The sequence below is a fragment of the Neovison vison genome, chromosome 7 (genome assembly GCF_020171115.1).
Source record: "Neovison vison isolate M4711 chromosome 7, ASM_NN_V1, whole genome shotgun sequence".
Taxonomy (NCBI): Eukaryota; Metazoa; Chordata; class Mammalia; order Carnivora; family Mustelidae; genus Neogale; species Neogale vison.
Window position 1 is genome coordinate 32,028,733 of NC_058097.1, and position 21,428 is coordinate 32,050,160.

The 21,428-nt window shown below is 39.6% G+C and overlaps 1 protein-coding gene across 7 annotated transcripts in view; it reads right to left on the minus strand.

The window, feature by feature from the left end:
- CYLD (CYLD lysine 63 deubiquitinase) overlaps positions 1 to 21,428 on the minus strand; it is a 75,769-nt gene that overhangs the window by 20,763 nt on the left and 33,578 nt on the right. For 5 of the 7 annotated variants that reach the window (XM_044256169.1, XM_044256172.1, XM_044256175.1 and 2 more), the window contains 5 exons: positions 11,512 to 11,520; positions 10,457 to 10,555; positions 8,600 to 8,716; positions 1,392 to 1,771; positions 357 to 522 (listed from right to left, as the gene is read on the minus strand). In XM_044256169.1, coding sequence (XP_044112104.1) covers positions 357 to 522; positions 1,392 to 1,771; positions 8,600 to 8,716; positions 10,457 to 10,555; positions 11,512 to 11,520 — 771 coding nt within the window. The remainder of the gene's footprint in view (positions 1 to 356; positions 523 to 1,391; positions 1,772 to 8,599; positions 8,717 to 10,456; positions 10,556 to 11,511; positions 11,521 to 21,428) is intronic. The other 2 variants (XM_044256173.1, XM_044256174.1) reach the window with 2 other exon arrangements.

The following is a 21,428-nucleotide window of genomic DNA, read 5'->3' on the forward strand; positions in this document are numbered from 1 at the left end:
GCCGCTGCCCCTGCTTGTGCCCTCTCCCTCTCTCTGTCAAATAAATACATAAATAATAAAACATTTTAAAAACATTTTTTAAAATGCTGGTGACAAACAGGAGGAAGAAAATAAGTCCCACTATTTTTCACCTTCCAAATCTCATTTTATTCCTGATACTTTCTTTTCAAAATTCCCCTCTTGGGACAACTGTAACCTTCCTACACACCAAGTAGCAATTTTTACTGATTTACATGCCTGATGAACACGGGCAAGAAATATATTTAAACGCTGTCACTACCCCCTATGGCCAAATGGCCTGAGATCAGAAGCAGGGTCACCCCAGACTGGTAGGTAAAGGAAAGGCATTGGAATACCTAGAGAGTTACAGCGCTCGATCTGATTGGAGACCGGCTGCAGAGACGCGAACCTAGAGTCGGGCCTGCAGCTCTTTAATTTAACAAACAGCGCTTTCTTCAGGGCACAGGTGAAGTACCGAGTGCCCCTGAAGGTTCCATCCGTACAGCCCGCACATTCATCTTCCTGAAAAAGAAATGTTTCAGTAGGTGTTATTCTGCACCTTACAACAGAGCACACAAGGAAGAAAGGCTGCTAAGATGTGTTTCTGGCTCAGCCTTTCTCAGAATTCCCCCATCACGCCTGTCCTGAGAACCCCATCAGGAAAAAGGGATCGACTAACCAGTGCTGCAGCCCACAGCTCATCATTTCAGAAACTAATTCCTTAATCCAGTGTGAAGTTCTCAATGTATTTCCTTCCAAATTGTGTGCTTAAACCTCCTCTCGTTAACTGACTAACCATTTCCACAGGTACTGAAACTAACGAGCAGAGGTGATTTATTTTAACAACTTTCCCCTCCCTAAAAGTAGCATTCACTAGCATGCAAACAAATTTTTTAAGAAATATATTTTATAAATCAAAGTTAAATGTACTCAAATTATCCCTTCCAGATCATGAAAGGCCAAATGCTTTCCTAATCTCCAAAGGGAAGATCTTTCCCTCTATAGAGATCTCAAAAAAATCTCTAAAAACGGCAATTAATCTTAAAACCGATGATATATAAGAACTGATTGGGGCAGGGAGACTGAGGAAGAAAAGGAAAGCTGATAGCGGACTTGCTTTCCTTACTGTATTCTGTTTAATGTAATGAGCCTAAACACATTAGTCTAAAAATCTGTTTTCATTACTTGAACGTACGTAGATCAACTAACATCAGTAACAAGTGGGTCGGATGCTTCATGGGTGGCAAAGAAGTCAGGCGACACGGTAATAAAATTTGTCTCTCGTGACGCCTTTTTGGACAAAACATTTTGACAAAAAAGCATAATAGGGAGAAAACTACACAAAACGCCAGACAGAGAAGAACTGCAATTTTTAAGTCAAATGAAATTACCAGTTCCAGTCCAGCTAGCACTTCGTTGAGTCCTGGCGGCTGACCAATCCAACGGATTACCCCATAGAAAGGAGGATTCTCTTTAACTTCAGCCAGAGAGCCCACTTCCAGACCATGGGAGTTCCCAGAAGTCATGGCCAAGGGTGGACTCTCCTGGACAGGTGCATTGTTTAACTCTCCCATCACGGACTGAACTGACAGTGAGAGTGGACTGTGGCCAATACTTCCATTGGTATTGGGCATCTTTGTCAGACTGAATGGTAAAGAGTGAAATCTGTTCTCAGTGGATAATGAGTTCATAGAAGGAGGCTGCAGTGGTGGTGAAGCGTGTCCAAAGTCTGGAGATACCTCTGTAAGCGATTTTGCAGGGTCCTCAGCAACTATAAAAAATTATTGTTATTTAGAGAAATGCATTCAAGGATATTAAATATGCCCACATCTCTGAAAATTAATACACACGTCCAGTCTAACCGCCCATTTTGACTCTAAAAGGATTCTTGTAAGCATTACACACTTCATCTCTCCAAACAGTGTTCTAGATTTTCCTCCCACCTCCAGATTTTTCTCCCTCAGTAAATGGCACCCAATTGCTCAAACCAAAAAAATCCATTATTGACTGGCATTAAATAGGTTTTACTCTTCATCCATAATATAATTAAGTTAGAAAACAGTACCAAAAAATAACCAAAAAATGAGAAAGACACTTCTAAATAATTAAAGGACCAAAAAAGAAATGATTATGTAAATTTTTAAAATAAAGAAAGAAGCAACAAATGCTTGTGGAACACAGCTAAATTAGTACTTACAAAGGAAATTTATAGACTTCATAGTTTATTTTAGAAAAAAAAGGATATTAATGAACTCAGAATTTAGGAAGTTAGAGGAACAGATTAACCTCCAAAAAAAACAGTCAAGAGGAAAGAAAAACACAAAACAGAAATTAATGAAAGAGAAGACAAACATACAGTAAAGAGAATCAAAACCAGATAAATTTACAAAAGCAGGAAATAATTTAAGAGAAAACAAACATACAAAAAGAGAACCAAAGCTAAAAGCTATTTCCTTAAGATAACTAATACATATACCAAGCGGCCACTACAGATCAGAGGTGGACCTCAGGGAATGAACTTATCAATAAGCCATACTGAGATCATCAGTTATCAGAAATTTAAAAAAAAATTAAATTGAACTTGTACTACCTGATCTACACAAAAATACTTACGGGTAGTTTAAAGACAAATGTGAAAGGCAAGACTCTAAGCTTCTGGAAGACCATTTAGAAAAACATTCTTTATGATTTAGGGCAGAGAAAAATTTCTTGAACATAAATATACAAGCCATAAAGGAAGAGACTGACAAATATGACATTCAAATTGAGCTTATTCATTAAAAGGCAACATAACAAGAGTGAGAATATGAGCTGAGCAAGGAGAAAACACACTTATAATACATATTTCTGACACAGGATTAAAATTGGACAAAAGACTATCAATCAATACAAAAAAGACCAAAAAAAAAAAAAAAAAAACCTAAGATAAAATGGACAAAGGGCTTGAAAGGCGAATCAGAAGAAGATACCCAAATTACCAACACATCAGTGAAAAGATTCTTGCCCTGAACAGTAAGTAGATAAGAAAAAAAAAAAGTCGAAAGCAATGTGAGATATCATTTCAAAAGTTCAAGGTTTTAGAACATTATTGATCAGGATGAAGAGCAAATGATACCTTCACACAATGCTGATGGGAGCGTAAACTGGTACAACTACCCTGGGCACAGTGTGGCACGATCTAGTAAAGGAAAGACATGCATAGGACATGTCCCAGTGAATCCATTTCTAGGTATACAGTCTCGACACGTGTAAGAATGTTAACAGCAGAGCTGTTAACAATAGTGGAGCTGTCAATAGTAGCAAGAAAATAAAGACAATTCAAATGTCCATCGGTGGTTGACTACAGAGGTATACTGTGCTATATTTAGACATTTCACAGCAGTGAATGAAATGGAATGAAATGCTACACAGTGATGAAAACAAATAAACTGTAATCATACACCACTCCTGCGGTGACTCTTTGGAACGTAATATTGAGGGGAAACTACAGCATACGTACAGTATGATTCCTTTATCGGAAGCTCAGAAACCTGCACAACTAACAGTATGCTGTTTAGATATACAAACTTATAAGGCTATCATGAAAACCAAGAGAATGATAAACACTAAATTAGACATGACAGAAGCTCAGAGGAGAGTGGGAAGGGAAGGGTTCTATGAAAAGCACCGAGGGAATTTCAAAGGTGATAAGAATGGTTTTTTTCTTAAAGTAGGAGCGACTACATAGGTGTTCACTGTACTTCGTACCTTAGTATTCTATATACCTTACCCATTTAAGATTCTTCAGTAATGATATTTAACACAGGAATATTTTTTAAGTTTTATTTATTTATTTGACAGAGAGAGGACGAACAAGCAGGGTGAGCAGCAGGCAGAAGGAGATGGACATGCAGGCTCCCCACGGAACAGGGAGCCCAACATGGGGCTCGGTCCTAGGACCCCAGGATCAAGACCTGAGCCAAAGGCTCACTTAATTGACTGAGCCACCCAGGTGCCCCTTAACATAGGAATTTTAAAAGTTATTCTTTTCTTTCTCAAACCCTCAAGCCCAAAACCCAAATCCATAAAGCATTTGGTTCTATCTCTAAAATATATTTCAAATTCATCCTCTTCTCTTCCCCCTATTGTCTCCATAATTTAAGCCACCATCATCTTTCACCCTGTAACCAGTCTCTTCCCCGGTCTGACCCTCTTCTTGTCCCTCTCCAAACTATTCACCATACAACTCTAAGAGAAACCTTTTAAGATCTAAAGATCTTCCATGATCTTCTGGCATTCCCCTATTTAAAAGCTTCCAATGGCTTTCCAGTGTTCTTAAAATAAACACTAAATTTCTCACAGAGATCTATAACTGGATGATCTAGCTCCTACCTACCTGTCCAAATCCCTTTTATACCCCTGTTTTCCTTGCTTACCATGCTCTAGCCACCCTGGCCTCAAGGGCTGTTTCTCACCTCCAACCTTTCCTCCTCTGCCTCTAATGTTCTTCCCAAGCTCTTTCTCTGGCAGGTTCACTCACATCATCCAGATCTCAACCCAAATATCCTTTCCTCAAAGAGACCTCCCCACAATACTCTATGGGAGCTGGCTTCCCACCGGATGTGCTGTCACACCTTGTTCACTTCCTTCACTGAACATATCACCATCAATTATTACCTGTCCACATATTTACTATCTGCCATATCAACCAGACCATAAGCTTCATAAGAACAGCAATTCTGTTAGTCTTTTTCATGGTTTTTCATGAGGCTTCATGGTTGAACCCACAGAACTTGGTACAGCCACTAACACAAGAAAATACTCAACATTCAAGAAAACAGTGAAGAGGGGCACCTGGGTGGCTCAGTGGGTTAAAGCCTCTGCCTTCGGCTCAGGTCATGATCCCAGGGTCCTGGGCTCGAGCCCCGCATTAGGCTCTCTGGCTCTCTCCTTAGCAGGGAGCTTGCTTCCTCCTCTCTCTCTGCCTGCCTCTCTGCCTACTTGTGATCTCTCTCTCTCTCTGTCAAATAAATAAATAAAATCTTTTTTTTTCTTAAGTGAATACATGAATCAAATGCTGTAGGGGGGGGGAAAGCTTTTTAGATATATAAGTGAAATTAATTATAGACAAGAAATGTTTTTTACACTGAAATTACTTCTATTTTCTAATTTAAGGATGAAGGCCTACTCCACATAGATTTCCTGACTTTATATATCCTGTTTGGGATCCACGTTCTTATATACACTTAGTATACAACATTAGATTATAGTCAAGAAGTTAAAAATATTCTACCACACTACAGAAACTGAGTAAGAATAAAATCATAGCATAAACTTAAAGAATTAATGTCACCTAGGTTATGACAAGCCGACGGTCTTACCAGTTTCCTTTCCTTAGAAAGAAAGCAGCTCATAGGAAAAACATTCCCAAAGCTACCAGTAACGACAGAGGGAGAGAGCGGGGCTGCACCCCAACCACCGTGGATAGTCCCCATGAGTCCCTGTGCTCGTGCAGAGGCCAGGAGGGCTGTGACTCACCACAGCACCCTGCCAGGCCCTTGCCGTCTCAGCACTCCCAAGATCTTTGAGAGAATGGCTAACTGCTAACATATGGCCCAAAATGTAACAAAAGTGGTCCATCAGGAGACAGAACCTTCCTGGAGAGGCGCCACTGAAGGAAGCTTCCTGTTTTACGGCTAGGAAGGATTCTTGGGGATGAGGCCCTGTGCCTGCCTATCCCTGCAACAACCTACCCCAAGTAGAAACGAAGGCACAGAGAAGGCAAAATCAGAGAGCTCACTCAAATAATTTGCTAAGAGTATCTAAGTGAATATGTTAAGTATCTAAGCCCAAGTGAGTATCATAGCCCAAGTGAGGTAGCAGCAGACTTGGACTGTTTCATTTGTTTATGTATTATATAGATGATCCATATCATAGCTAAAAAGCCATTACAGAGTTCTTATTTTGATTCAATTTGCAAACAATTACTAAATGTACTCCATGCCAAGCCCTGTGAGAGGCACTTGGAATTCCAGTCTGGCAGAAGAGACAGGCGGCAAACAATTATGATGGCACCTCACCTAACCCAGGAGAGACAGGAAAGGCTTCCAGGAGAAAATAATACCCAAGCTGAGATTGAACAGATGGATAGAAGTAAGCCTGAGCACGGAGTGGGAGGAAAAGGAAGAAGGATTTCCAGGCAAGAGGAACAACAGGCGCCAAGAAAAGAGAAAAGGATGGCACGTTCCAAAATGGCCCCCCTCCAAGCATGGCGAGAGCAGGAATGCAGGACACATGAGAGAGACAAGGAAGAAGCCGTGCCGTAAGAGAGTCCAACAGGCCAAAGGAAGGAATCTAGATTGTTATCATCAAGGACTAGGAGAAAATTAATAGATCTACAATAAAGGAGAGACATGAGAAGATATATCTTCAGAAAAACCAACCAGAAAGTAATGTGAAGAAAGCACAGTGTAGTAATCAGAAGCGGCAGTTCTGGGGTTAAGCAGACTTGGGTTGGAATCCTGGCACCACTCATAATAGCTGTGTGGCCTTGGGCAAGGCATTTAACCACTGTAACAAAAGAGAAAGTAAAAATACCTATCTCATGAAGTTGGTATGAGGGCAAAGTAGTGCATATAAAGCGTGTAACATAGCGCCTGGTGCAGTACAGCGTCAAGAAACGTCAGCCACCGTGAGGACGGCAGCGATGATAAGGATGATGGTGAGGGCGGTTATTAGTGTTGAGAATGAATTCAGAAGGACCAAGGCTGAGGCAGACGAACCAGTCGGAAGGCTGTTATGTCAATTGGACAGCAACGAAGGATCTGGACTAAGGCAGTGGGTGCAGAAATGAAGAAGACGGGAAAGAGTAGTGATACTGAAAAGAGGAACTCCAGACGACCCGGTAACAACTGGATGTGACTAATGAGAGAGAGAGAAGTCCAGGATGAAGCCCAAATTCCATTTCAAGCAACTGGACTCATGTCTCTTATCTCCACACATCTCCACAAAAGCATAGCCAACTGAGGTTATCGATGGCTTCCGGTGGCTAAATTCAGTGGCTAAATACCTGCCCTCCCAGGAGCATTCAATACTGCTCTCCACTAGCTCCTCAGCTTCTTGACTCAATAACCTCCTGGTTTCCCTCACCTCCCTCCTGTCGCTTTTTCTCAGGCTCCTCTGTCTCCACCACTGAGGTCCTTAGGGCTCAGTCTTATCCTACACCCTCCACCGCACCCCCGGCCCACTCTTAACTCAGGTGATATGATTCACAGGACTTTAATCACCAAATACGCAGGGGCATCTTGCAAATTTACTTCTCTAGCTCTTAACTCTCTTCTACGCTCCAGACCTGTATATCCAGCTGTCTCCTGGACACCAATCACCTCTGGGAAGTTGAAAAGGCCCCTGGAGCTCAAGTATTCAAAATCAAATTCATCACCTTCCTCTACAATCACGGCGTATACACTGACACCTCTTTCTTCCTCAGTTTCCACTTTCAGTCTATCTGTGAGGCTTATCAATTCACTTCCTAAATGTCTTCTACGCCATCCACTTGCCCCCCTCCATCCCTTTCCCCAAAAAGGCTCGCCCCAGCTGCTATAATCTATTTCTGGGCCCTGCAACCACCTTCTATGGTGCCCTCATATCCGCATGGTCCCTGCTTCAATCCACTGTCCACCGTGCAGTCGGAATGATTTTCAAAAGGCAAACTTGGTCATGTCACCCCTTGCTGGAAATCCTTCAGCAGCTTCCCATTTCCTTTAACTAGGGCACACCAGGCTCCACATGGCCTGGTCCTGTATGTCTTTCTCATAAAATGTTATGCCTCTCTCTTTGTTCTAGCTACTCGGACTCTTTTTAGTCCTTGGCAAACACCAGCTCCATTTTTCCAGGAGGCCTTAAGTATGCTGCCTAAAAGGGCCTCTGTCCCTTTCCCTGTATTATCTCGCATGCCTCTGGTAAATTTAAGCTCACGCTGCTTCCTCAGAGAAACAGCTCTGAGCCCCCGTAAGTAAAACCCATCTTTCTATGCTCTGACGGCACCATGTGCCTTCCCTGCACGCACCATGACTGCAATTTCAGGTCTGTTTCTGTTACGGTCTGAGCAATGTCCGTTTTAATGACTTGATCATAAAGTCAGAATGGGCAAGGAGCCTGTCTGTTCGCTCAGCATTGTAACCTCTGGGCCTAGAAGAGTTCCTGGCACATAGTAAGCATTCAGTGAGTATTTACTGAAGGGATGAACAAAAGAAAATAATAAACCAGAAGAAAATGATGCCCCTGAACCAAAGAAAGGTAAAAAAGGGAGAGTGTGAAAGGGGCAAACAAAGACCCAGACCGGGAAAACTTTAAATGATTCAACTTCTTCTAGACATCTTACCCTAAAGATCAGAGAAGGGAAGAAAACAAGGTACTAATACATTTTTCTGAATGTTGTATTAATCTAACAGCAGTGCAGTTCAAATTGTATACAGTATTTTAGTTCAGTCACAGTACTGAAGAATGGCCTACTCATTCTGTTTCCAAAAATGAGATATACCGGTGAAAAACCCTTTTAGTTTCCCTGATGAGCTAAAAGGAGAGGATCTTAATAAAAGACACTAAAATTATGGATTACCTTCATCAATGTACCATGTGTTTTTTGATTTGGATTGTGGTTGTGAGTCAACAGATGATCCATTTAAAGTATAAAAGAATTCAGATCTGTTTCTATTTCCAGGGTCTGAGGTAGATCCTATGGATCAAGAAAAGTTCCTTTTAAAAATAAAGTCAATATGGTGTGAAAGCTTTTCCCTAAGAGAAATTAACATGCAAGCAGTGTTAACAATTGCTTAAGAAAGCAACAGATGTATACAAACACAATGTATTTTATTAGTATTTTCAACCATTTTGTCAATGTCAAAAAAACTCTTCCACCCAAGAATCAATATAGGAGGGAAACAGGAGGAAGTTAAAAGAAGAGCCTGCTTTTTTTTTTTTTTTTTAAGACAAACTGCTTTTAAAAATTATTTTCGTCTTCTCTGACTTATTTCCAAGTGTCAGTATCACCATTCCCCAATTTCATGTGATAAACCTCTTGGCTCCCAAGTTTAACCTATTATTTTAAAACTGTTCCTTTCAGAAGATTATCTTCAAATCTTGTATACACAAATCAGCATACCAATTGAGTTTAAAAAATGTAAACAGTTTGGAATCTTTGTCATCAAATTCCTTGCTTCATTTCTTCATACCTTTGAAATGTTCAAGCAGTATTATTTTTCCATATTAAATTAATTAAAGTTAGTGTGGCCCTATCACAGACATTTCAAGACCCTACCCTGCCTCAGTACTAAGAGGACACACTGTAGGTTAGAGCAGGGGGTTTCTAGAACCCATACAGAATCTGATTTTTTTTTCCAATTTAAAGCAGATAACGCTGTATTTTATGCTTATAGCTAAGATCGGCTACAAAACAAGTAATGCACATGTCTGCAGAAAATCTGTAGGCTATTTATATTTAAGTGAGAATAACAAGTGTGAGCTATCTTATCTAGATCCATAAGTTAACACAAAAAATAACTATTACTTGTGTATCCTATTTAATCCTAAGTCTCCCAGGGTCCAAAGTCACATAAAATATGTCTTAAAATACAATTTCCTTTAAAATGAGCTGAAGTAGTTTTGTCCACCAGATAAATGAGGAAAAAATATTCTGCTCCTAACCCACATCTGAGTTAACAAACATTCTTACAGCTTTTTAAATGAGCTGTTTAGCTTGTGTAACCACCGTCCTTTAAAACTATGAAATATGTGGAAGCTAAAGAAAAAAAAGCTAAGAACTCCACATGCATTGTGAGGGAGTTTTTGGAAGAGAGACAAAAATGTTTGCTTAGCAGTTTGGAATTTATCTTGTGCCACATTGTGTTAGCAAAATCCACATAATTACTCTCTATATACTTTACCCTCTATAACATTATCCAAATAAGGTGTTTTTGTACAGTTGCACCTCTAAACTTTACATACAAATGTTGCAGGTAGGGGGGGTCCAAAAAACAGCGATATAAACCAACGAAAGACACAGGTCCTCCCGGGAAGCTTTTCATCAACTTAAAAAAGGTTGGGAACTCTTGGCTTAACCAAGAGCATCTATAAAAATTTTTAGGGGGCGCCTGGGTGGCTCAGTGGGTTAAGCCACTGCCTTTGGCTCGGGTCGTGATCTCAGGGTCCTGGGATCGAGTCCTGCATCGGGCTCTCTGCTTGGCAGGGAGCCTGCTTCCTCCTCTGTCTCTGCCTGCCTCTCTGCCTACTTGTGATCTTTCTCTGTCAAATAAATAAATAAAATCTTTAAAAAAAAAAAATTTTAGTGAAATACTAAAAACGTTTGGAAGAAGAGAACCTACATGTGCTTCGAATAAAACCTTTCAACCTTCGTTCAGTGCCATGGCAAATCAGACACCATGTTAATATCTATGAACTGTAGTCTCCTGACCCGTACCTGTGGCCTTTGGTTTATTATGACTGGATGAAACTTTGTCCCCAACACCTCTTGACATAAAGGCAAGTTTGGGAGGCCTCCTTTCCTGTGTCACGCTATCTGAAACAGTAAACATATGTTTTAAGGATAAAAGCAAATTCTGACAGAAGAGAAACAAACAAACGATGACAACAGCAACCAAAAAAGTCTCTTTCCTACAAGACAGCAACATTTTCACAATAGTTTTACAAATGTTTAAAGGTCGACACAAGTACTGAGAGTTACTGGGAAAAAAAAAAATCAATGCTGTATTTCAGAATGTAATTACCATAAGAAAATAAAACCCAAATAGAATTCAGCTAAGTATTGTTAACTTTTTGAAAATTTAGTCACTTTTTATCAGTATTATCTGATGTGTTGAAACACTACAGAGAAAACTCCATTGTCTTTTGTAACAGTTCCCCAATGGGTATCCCAATGACACCCAGTGTGTTATGAAGTGTTCTACACTCAAATATTTCTAGAAGATGCTGAGATCAACAAAGGTAAACAAATTTCCTTAATGCATAACACCAAATCCTTTAACATGCCAATGTGAACTGTGAATCTCTCAAAGAGGAATACAGTAATCATTTTATAATATTTTTTGTCCCATTCTCTTTAGCATGTCAGATTAATGTATTTCATGGAACACAATTTGGAAAAAATCTGGTCAAAAATATGGAGCAGTTTGAAAAATCATGTATGTTAAGAAACACTGATGAGTATACTAACATGTACACATATAAACAGGACAAAGGCAGAGAACTACACACAGATTAATGGTGAAGAAAACCAGAGAAAAATACCAATATTTTTGAAGAAAACACTTCAAAACTTCTTTTTGGAATATAGGTGTAATAAATTAGGCAAAGTTGTTTTTTTACAGACCACTCTATACCTTAAAGGCCAACAACTTTCATAAGATATTCACAAATACTGGTCAAGCAAATGTAGAAAGCCAATCTGGAAAGTTTTTCTCCTGGAAATTTCAACAACATATCTGTAAAGTCCAACATGACACTTAGGAATCATACCTGATAAAGCTGTGTCAGCAAAAACGATAACACCCACAGTGGATTTTTGAGAACAGAAAGAAAAAAATGGGAAAATTTTTACACTTTAAACATAAGAAAAAGACACTTTTTTAGAAAAAGAAAATAATACTGAATTAATTATATATAAATCATGCTTGGTAAGGTTTATAAATCATGATTGGAGGGGGGAAAGATTTCAGTGTTAAACTAGATCTTACATGGGTCAGAATACGATCAAATGAAAAATTATTTTAATTCAAAAATTATACTAAGTAGCCATGACTTCAACCAAGTGATACAGTAAAAGCTGCTTAGTGATACTCTGATGATGCCATTTGAGTGTCTCCAAGTACACAGGAGAGCTACTGTGAAAGGTAAAATCCCTCAGTCACTGGCAAAAGTTCCCAAATGACAGCACATACATGGACTAAAGAAAGCGAATTCCCACTGTTAATTGTAACTAGCAACATGTACGTCCATGTTCCAAAGATAAGCACATGCACACAAGACCCTACAGACATGATGCAGTGAATGATGATGGCCACAAAGTCAGCAAATGGTCTTAACTGAGGCAGCCCAGTGGAACCAGAGGGCCACATGGAAGAGCCATTGGTGGCTATTCTGCTGGGGCTATAGGGGACACAGCACTGGAGTTGTGAACAGTGGTTATCTTCGGCCAAAGACTTTGCCTGAGAGAATGTCAAATACTGATTTTGAGGAATAGATCTATTCAGGTGAAGGGTCACATGTCACATCTAATTTGCCCTCCAGCAATGACATGCCAAATACTGTTTCTCTGCCATTACTATGTTCATGATCCAAAACCAAAGCCTTCTACCTTAAATGAATTTTAGGAGATTACCATCTCAGGAAAGTATTTAATGCTGCCAAAGCGAGCACGGTATGAGAAAGTAACAAGGAATTGATCCAGCAGGCAATTCTATGAAATTAAAACAATTCTGCTTAAGAGATAGTGTGGTCTGTCCACCAAATGGCATGTACAAATGTGTGCACAGCAGCCTCAGAATAACCAAAAGCTGAAACAATCCATTCTAAGCAAATCTGTTCCTACAGCAGAGTACTACAGAGTAATAAAAACTGAATAAACTACTGATGTGTACAACACAGAGACTGGGTTGAGTGAAAGAAACCAGACAAAGAATATCCATTATATATACACAGCAGAATGACATTCAAAATGATAAAAGTAGGCATGTGTCCCTACAATAGCCAAAGTAATTTGGCTATTGTCCCTACAATATCCAAAGTAATTTGGATCAAAGTCCATGAACAGATGAATGGACAAAGATCTGTTACACACACACACACACACACACACACACACGGGAATATTACTCAGCCATAAAAAAAAGAATGAAATCCCCATGTGCAATGAAATGAACAGATCTAGATGGTACTACGCTAAGTTAAGTTAGAAAGGGAAAGAAGAATACTATATGATTTCATTTATGTGTTGAATCTAAAAAAGCCAAATAAAACGAACAAGAAACAGTCTTAGATACAGAGAACAAACTGGCAGTAGCCAGGGGCAAGGGGAAGTGGGCAGACAAAATAGGTAAAGGGGATTAAGAGGTACAAACTTCCAGTTATTAAAAAAAAAAATCACAGAGATGTAATATACAGCACAGAGAACAAAGTCAATAATACTGTAATAAATTTGTAGGGTGACAGATGGTAACTAGACCTATCATGGCAATCATTTTTTTATAATGTATAAAAACACCGAATCATTATCATGTACAACTCAAACTAATGTAATATTCTATATCAATTATAATTCAATAAAAAGTTATAAAGTAGGAGCTCATCCATCACTCCTGTTAATTTAATCAGAAAAACAAAAATCTCTTGGAGAATCTTGGGTTGAAAATCACAATAGGAGGAGTCAAGATGGCGGAGAAGTAGCAGGCTGAGACTACTTCAGCTAGCAGGAGATCAGCTAGAGAGCTCATCTAAAGATTGCAAACACCTGCAAATCCATCGGCAGATCGAAGAGAAGAAGAACAGCAATTCTAGAAACAGAAAAACAACCACTTTCTGAAAGGTAGGACTGGCGGAGAAGTGAATCCAAAGCGACTGGAAGATAGACCCCGGGGGGAGGGGCCGGCTCCCGGCAAGCAGCGGAGCAACGGAGCACAAAATCAGGACTTTTAAAAGTCTGTTCCGCTGAGGGACATCGCTCCGGAGGCTAAACTGGGGCGAAGCCCACGCGGGGTCGGCGTGACCTCAGGTCCCGCGGGGTCACAGAAGGATCGGGGGTGTCTGAGTGTCGCAGAGCTTGCGGATATTGGAACGGGAAAGCCGGCTGCAGAGACAGAGCCGACAGTAAGCTCGCAGCTCGGAGTTGCCTTGAACCGGTCGCAAGCTCGGTGAGCTCGGAGCGCGGCGGGAGGTTAGGCAGATGCAAGTTACTGGAGCTGTTCGCTGAGGGCGCGCTGGGGAGTGGGGCCCCGGGCTCTCGGCTCCTCCGGGCCGGACACCAGGAGGCCGCCATTTGTATTCCCGTCCTCCGGAACTCTACGGAAAGCGCTCAGGGAACAAAAGCTCCTGAGAGCAAAGCCGAGCAGATCACTCAGCCCGGCCCCTGGTAAGGGCAGTGTAATTCCGCCTGGGGCAAAGACACTTGAGAATCACTACACCAGGCCCCTCCCCCAGAAGATCAACAAGAAATCCAGGCAAGACCAAGTTCACCTACCAAGGAGTGCAGTTTCAATACCAAGGAGAGAGCAGCAGAATTCCAGAGGAGGAGAAAACAAACCACGGAACTCATGATTTTCTGCCTGTGATTTTTTAGTCTTGCAGTTAATTTAATTTTTTTCTTTTTCATTTTTTTTCTCTTCTTCTGCTAAAATTTTTTATAACTTTTACCCTTTTCTTTTTTAATGTTTTTTAACTAGATTATCTAATATATATATATTTTTTCTTTTTTATACTTTTCTTTATTCATTTTCTTTTTTTTAATTCTTTATTTTTCTTTTTTTTCTTTCTTTATTTTTGAACCTCTTTTTATCCCCAAATCAGAAGAGATCTTAATCTCTTCAATCTTTTTTTTTCTTAATTCTTTTTTAAATTCTTGATTGAATTTTTAATTCAATCTCTTTTTTTAATTCTTTTTTTCTTTTTTTTCTTTCTTTCTTTTTGAACCTCTTTTTATCCCCAAATCAGAAGAGATCCCAATCAGAAGAGATTGGGAGATCCCAATCAGAAGAGATTGGGAGATCCCAATCAAAGGAGATCCCAATCAGAGGAGATCCCTCACTCAATCGTGAGAGGGGAGAAATCCCCCCTCACGATTTGGGATCTCTTCTGATTTGGTTAAAGCATATTTTCCTGGGATTGTTGCCACCCTTTTAGTATTTTACTTGCTCCTTCATATACTCTTAGCTGGACAAAATGACAAGGCGGAAAAATTCACAACAAAAAAAAGAACAAGAGGCAGTACCGAAGGCTAGGGACCTAATCAATACAGACATTGGTAATATGTCAGATCTAGAGTTCAAAATGACAATTCTCAAGGTTATAGCCGGGCTTGAAAAAGGCATGGAAGATATTAGAGAAACCCTCTCCAGAGATATAAAAGCCCTTTCTGGAGAAATAAAAGAACTAAAATCTAACCAAGTTGAAATCAAAAAAGCTATTAATGAAGTTCAATCAAAAATGGAGGCTCTCACTGCTCGGATAAATGAGGCAGAAGAAAGAATTAGCGATATAGAAGACCAAATGACAGAGAATAAAGAAGCTGAGCAAAAGAGGGACAAACAGCTACTGGACCATGAGGGGAGAATTCGAGAGATAAGTGACACCATAAGACGAAACAACATTAGAATAATTGGGATTCAGAAGAAGAAGAAAGAGAGAGGGGAGCAGAAGGTATACTGGAGAGAATTATTGGGGAGAATTTCCCCAATATGGCAAAGGGAACGAGCATCAAAATTCAGGAGGTTCAGAGAACGCCCCTCAAAATCAATAAGAATAGGCCCACACCCCGTCACCTAATAGTAAAATTTACAAGCCTTAGTGACAAAGAGAAAATCCTGAAAGCAGCCCGGGAAAAGAAGTCTGTAACATACAATGGTAAAAGTATTAGATTGGCAGCTGACTTATCCACAGAGACCTGGCAGGCCAGAAAGAGCTGGCATGATATTTTCAGAGCACTAAATGAGAAAAACATGCAGCCAAGAATACTATATCCAGCTAGGCTATCATTGAAAACAGAAGGAGAGATTAAAAGCTTCCAGGACAAACAAAAACTGAAAGAATTTGCAAACACCAAACCAGCTCTACAGGAAATACTGAAAGGGGTCCTCTAAGCAAAGAGAGAGCCTACAAGTGGTAGATCAGAAAGGAACAGAGACAATATACAGTAACAGTCACCTTACAGGCAATACAATGGCACTAAAATCATATCTCTCAATAGTTACCCTGAATGTTAATGGGCTAAATGCCCCAATCAAAAGACACAGGGTAGCAGAATGGATAAAAAAACAAAACCCATCTATATGTTGCCTCCAAGAAACTCATTTTAAACCCGAAGACACCTCCAGACTTAAAGTGAGGGGGTGGAAAAGAATTTACCATGCTAATGGACATCAGAAAAAAGCAGGAGTGGCAATCCTTATATCAGATCAATTAGATTTTAAGCCAAATACTATAATAAGAGATGAGGAAGGACACTATATCATACTCAAAGGGTCTGTCCAACAAGAAGATCTAACAATTTTAAATATCTATGCCCCCAACGTGGGCGCAGCAAACTATATAAACCAATTAATAACAAAATCAAAGAAACACATCAACAATAATACAATAATAGTAGGGGACTTTAACACTCCCCTCACTGAAATGGACAGATCATCCAAGCAAAAGATCAACAGGGAAATAAAGGCCTTAAATGATACACTGGACCAGATGGACATCACAGATATATTCAGAACATTTCATCCCAAAGCAACAGAATACACATTCTTCTCTAGTGCACATGGAACATTCTCCAGAATAGATCACATCCTCGGTCCTAAATCAGGACTCAACCGGTATCAAAAGATTGGGATCATTCCCTGCATATTTTCAGACCACAATGCTCTGAAGCTAGAACTCAACCACAAGAGGAAGTTTGGAAAGAACCCAAATACATGGAGACTAAACAGCATCCTTCTAAAGAATGAATGGGTCAACCGGGAAATTAAAGAAGAATTGAAAAAAATCATGGAAACAAATGATAATGAAAATACAATGGTTCAAAATCTGTGGGACACAACAAAGGCAGTCCTGAGAGGAAAATATATAGCGGTACAAGCTTTTCTCAAGAAACAAGAAAGGTCTCAGGTACACAACCTAACCCTACACCTAAAGGAGCTGGAGAAAGAACAAGAAAGAAACCCTAAGCCCAGCAGGAGAAGAGAAATCATTAAGATCAGAGCAGAAATCAATGAAATAGAAACCAAAAAAACAATAGAACAAATCAACCAAACTAGGAGCTGGTTCTTTGAAAGAATTAATAAAATTGATAAACCCTTGGCCAGACTTATCAAAAAGAAAAGAGAAAGGACCCAAATAAATAAAATCATGAATGAAAGAAGAGAGATCACAACTAACACCAAAGAAATACAAACTATTATAAGAACATACTATGAGCAACTCTACGCCAACAAATTTGACAATCTGGAAGAAATGGATGCATTCCTAGAAACATATAAACTACCAAAATTGAACCAGGAAGAAATAGAAAGTCTGAACAGACCCATAACCAGTAAGGAGATTGAAACAGTCATTAAAAATCTCCAAACAAACAAAAGCCCAGGGCCAGATGGCTTCCCGGGGGAATTCTACCAAACATTTAAAGAAGAACTAATTCCTATTCTCCTGAAACTGTTCCAAAAAATAGAAATGGAAGGAAAACTCCCAAACTCATTTTATGAGGCCAGCATCACCTTGATCCCAAAACCAGACAAGGATCCCATCAAAAAAGAGAGCTATAGACCAATATCCTTGATGAACACAGATGCAAAAGTTCTCACCAAAATACTAGCCAATAGGATTCAACAGTACATTAAAAGGATTATTCACCACGACCAAGTGGGATTTATCCCAGGGCTGCAAGGTTGGTTCAACATCCGCAAATCAGTCAATGTGATACAACACATCAATAAAAGAAAGAACAAGAACCATATGATACTCTCAATAGATGCTGAAAAAGCATTTGACAAAGTACAGCATCCCTTCCTGATCAAAACTCTTCAAAGTGTAGGGATAGAGGGCACATACCTCAATATCATCAAAGCCATCTATGAAAAACCCACCGTGAATATCATTCTCAATGGAGAAAAACTGAAAGCTTTTCCACTAAGATCAGGAACACGGCAGGGATGTCCATTATCACCACTGCTATTCAACATAGTACTAGAAGTCCTAGCCTCAGCAATCAGACAACAAAAGGAAATTAAAGGCATCCAAATCGGCAAAGAAGTAGTCAAATTATCACTCTTCGCAGATGATATGATACTCTATGTGGAAAACCCAAAAGACTCCACTCCAAAACTGCTAGAACTTGTACAGGAATTCAGTAAAGTGTCAGGATATAAGATCAATGCACAGAAATCAGTTGCATTTCTCTACACCAACAACAAGACAGAAGAAAGAGAAATTAAGGAATCAATCCCATTTACAATTGCACCCCAAACCATAAGATACCTAGGAATAAACCTAACCAAAAAGGCTAAGAATCTATACTCAGAAAACTATAAAGTACTCATGAAAGAAATTGAGGAAGACACAAAGAAATGGAAAAATGTTCCATGCTCCTGGATTGGAAGAATAAATATTGTGAAAATGTCTATGCTACCTAAAGCAATCTACACATTTAATGCAATTCCTATCAAAGTACCATCCATCTTCTTCAAAGAAATGGAACAAATAATTTTAAAATTTATATGGAACCAGAAAAGACCTCGAATAGCCAAAGGGATATTGAAAAACAAAGCCAAAGTTGGTGGCATCACAATTCCGGACTTCAAGCTTTATTACAAAGCTGTCATCATCAAGACAGCATGGTACTGGCACAAAAACAGACACATAGACCAATGGAACAGAATAGAGAGCCCAGAAATAGACCCTCAACTCTATGGTCAACTAATCTTTGACAAAGCAGGAAAGAATGTCCAATGGAAAAAAGACAGCCTCTTCAATAAATGGTGTTGGGAAAATTGGACAGCCACGTGCAGAAAAATGAAATTGGACCATTTCCTTACACCACACACAAAAATAGATTCAAAATGGATTAAGGACCTCAATGTGAGAAAGGAATCCATCAAAATCCTTGAGGAGAACACAGGCAGCAACCTCTTCGACCTCAGCCGCAGCAACATCTTCCTAGGAACATCGCCAAAGGCAAGGGAAGCAAAGGCAAAAATGAACTTTTGGGATTTCATCAAAATCAAAAGCTTTTGTACAGCAAAGGAAACAGTTAACAAAACCAAAAGACAACTGACAGAATGGGAGAAGATATTTGCAAACGACATATCAGATAAAGGACTAGTGTCCAAAATCTATAAAGAACTTAACAAACTCAACACCCAAAGAACAAATAATCCAATCAAGAAATGGGCAGAGGACATGAACAGACGTTTCTGCAAAGAAGACATCCAGATGGCCAACAGACACATGAAAAAGTGCTCCATATCACTCGGCATCAGGGAAATACAAATCAAAACCACAATGAGATATCACCTCACACCAGTCAGAATGGCTAAAATCAACAAGTCAGGAAATGACAGATGCTGGCGAGGATGCGGAGAAAGGGGAACCCTCCTACACTGTTGGTGGGAATGCAAGCTGGTGCAACCACTCTGGAAAACAGCATGGAGGTTCCTCAAAATGTTGAAAATAGAACTGCCCTATGACCCAGCAATTGCACTACTAGGAATTTACCCTAAAGATACAAACGTAGTGATCCAAAGGGGCACGTGCACCCGAATGTTTATAGCAGCAATGTCCACAATAGCCAAACTATGGAAAGAACCTAGATGTCCATCAAGAGATGAATGGATCAAGAAGATGTGGTATATATACACAATGGAATACTATGCAGCCATCAAAAGAAACGAAATCTTGCCATTTGCGACAACATGGATGGAACTAGAGCGTATCATGCTTAGCGAAATAAGTCAAGCGGAGAAAGACAAATATCATATGATCTCCCTGATATGAGGAAGTGGTGATGCAACATGGGGGCTTAAGTGGGTAGGAGAAGAATCCATGAAACAAGATGGGATAGGGAGGGAGACAAACCATAAGTGACTCTTAATCTCACGAAACAAACTGTGGGTTGCTGGGGGGAGGGGGGTTGGGAGAAGGGGGGTAGGGTTATGGACATTGGGGAGGGTATGTGCTTTTGGGTAAATTGGAAGGGGAGATGAACCATGAGAGACTATGGACTCTGAAAAACAATCTGAGGGGTTTGAAGTGGCGGGGGGGTGGGAGGTTGGGGTACCAGGTGGTGGGTATTATAGAGGGCACAGCTTGCATGGAGCACTGGGTGTGGTGAAAAAATAATGAATACTGTTTTTCTGAAAATAAATAAATTGGAAAAAAATAAAATAAAATAAAAAAAAAAGAAAATCACGACAATAAACTATGAACGATAACAATCAAACCACAAGAGATGTCTTTGAATTCAAATGACCCATTAAATTGAGAAAAATGACTTAACTGATGTACTGCTTAACATCATCAGCCACGAGAGCATAATTCAGACCCAAATGAGAGTTTAGTATCCACAGAGAAAGCTACTAGAGAAAATATGAGTTTACTTGGGTAAAATGAGGTATTATAAAACCAGATACCAACGGACTATACTTAACAACTACACAAAGATATCTATGAGGCATGATTGCTGATCAAAATAAATGCCTTTCTTATATTTTAGATTATTTTATATGAAAATTTTTTGGGAAAAAAGCTAGAAGGTCCCATCAGATGACAGTGGAGTTACATACTCAGATCTAGTCCTTCAAATTAACCTTCTGGGCTCTGTCTCTTATGAGCAGGAGTCCTGTCTATACAGAAAACATGCAAGGTGATTCACACTGACAATCGATCTCTGTGGAAGGCCATCTAGCATTCTCTATCAGAATGTAATCAGAATGTAAATACACATAGCCTTTGACCTCACAACTCTACTTCCAGGAAGTTACCTTTTTAAAAAAATATCTTATGAATATTTGATATGAATATGAGCAAAATACATCCCACTTAAGTAGTCAGATGAGTACAGATGGCATGGTGTTGAGAGAGAGAAACAATACATGCAAAGACAGAATTAGTATCCAAAATGATCTGAAAATGTTGGAAGACTGGATAGCTCTGATGACATAAAATTTCACAGAGACAAAGACAAAGTCCAGCTGAGACCCTCCAAATCAACTGTACAAGCACAGCTCAGAAGCAGACATATGCAAGAACAAAACTGGGGATTTAAGTCAAGAATAAGTACAGTATCTATTAATTTACTGAGAATAAATGCAAACATTTATCCATAATGCAAGCACGGCATTACCATGATCTCTGGGAATACAATTCAGACTGTGACAGTGGGCTGTCCCCCAAATTTTTGGGTCAATTATTTTTTGTCATTACCAACCATTGGCCCACATGTCAATTATAGTATTCCACTTCCCTCTAGATGCGCAACTGTTAAAGAACATCAACAAATCAGGTCTTATTCAGAGTATCTGGAAATCATGCCACAGGAAAATGGCTCAAGGGACTCGAACTTTTTAGGATGATGAAGACACTCAGCTTTTAATATCTAAGGGTTGTTGTAAAAAAGAAGAACTGGATTTGTCCTGTCTTAATCACCAGCTCCAAACTAGAATCAATGCATGAAGTTGTAGGAAAGT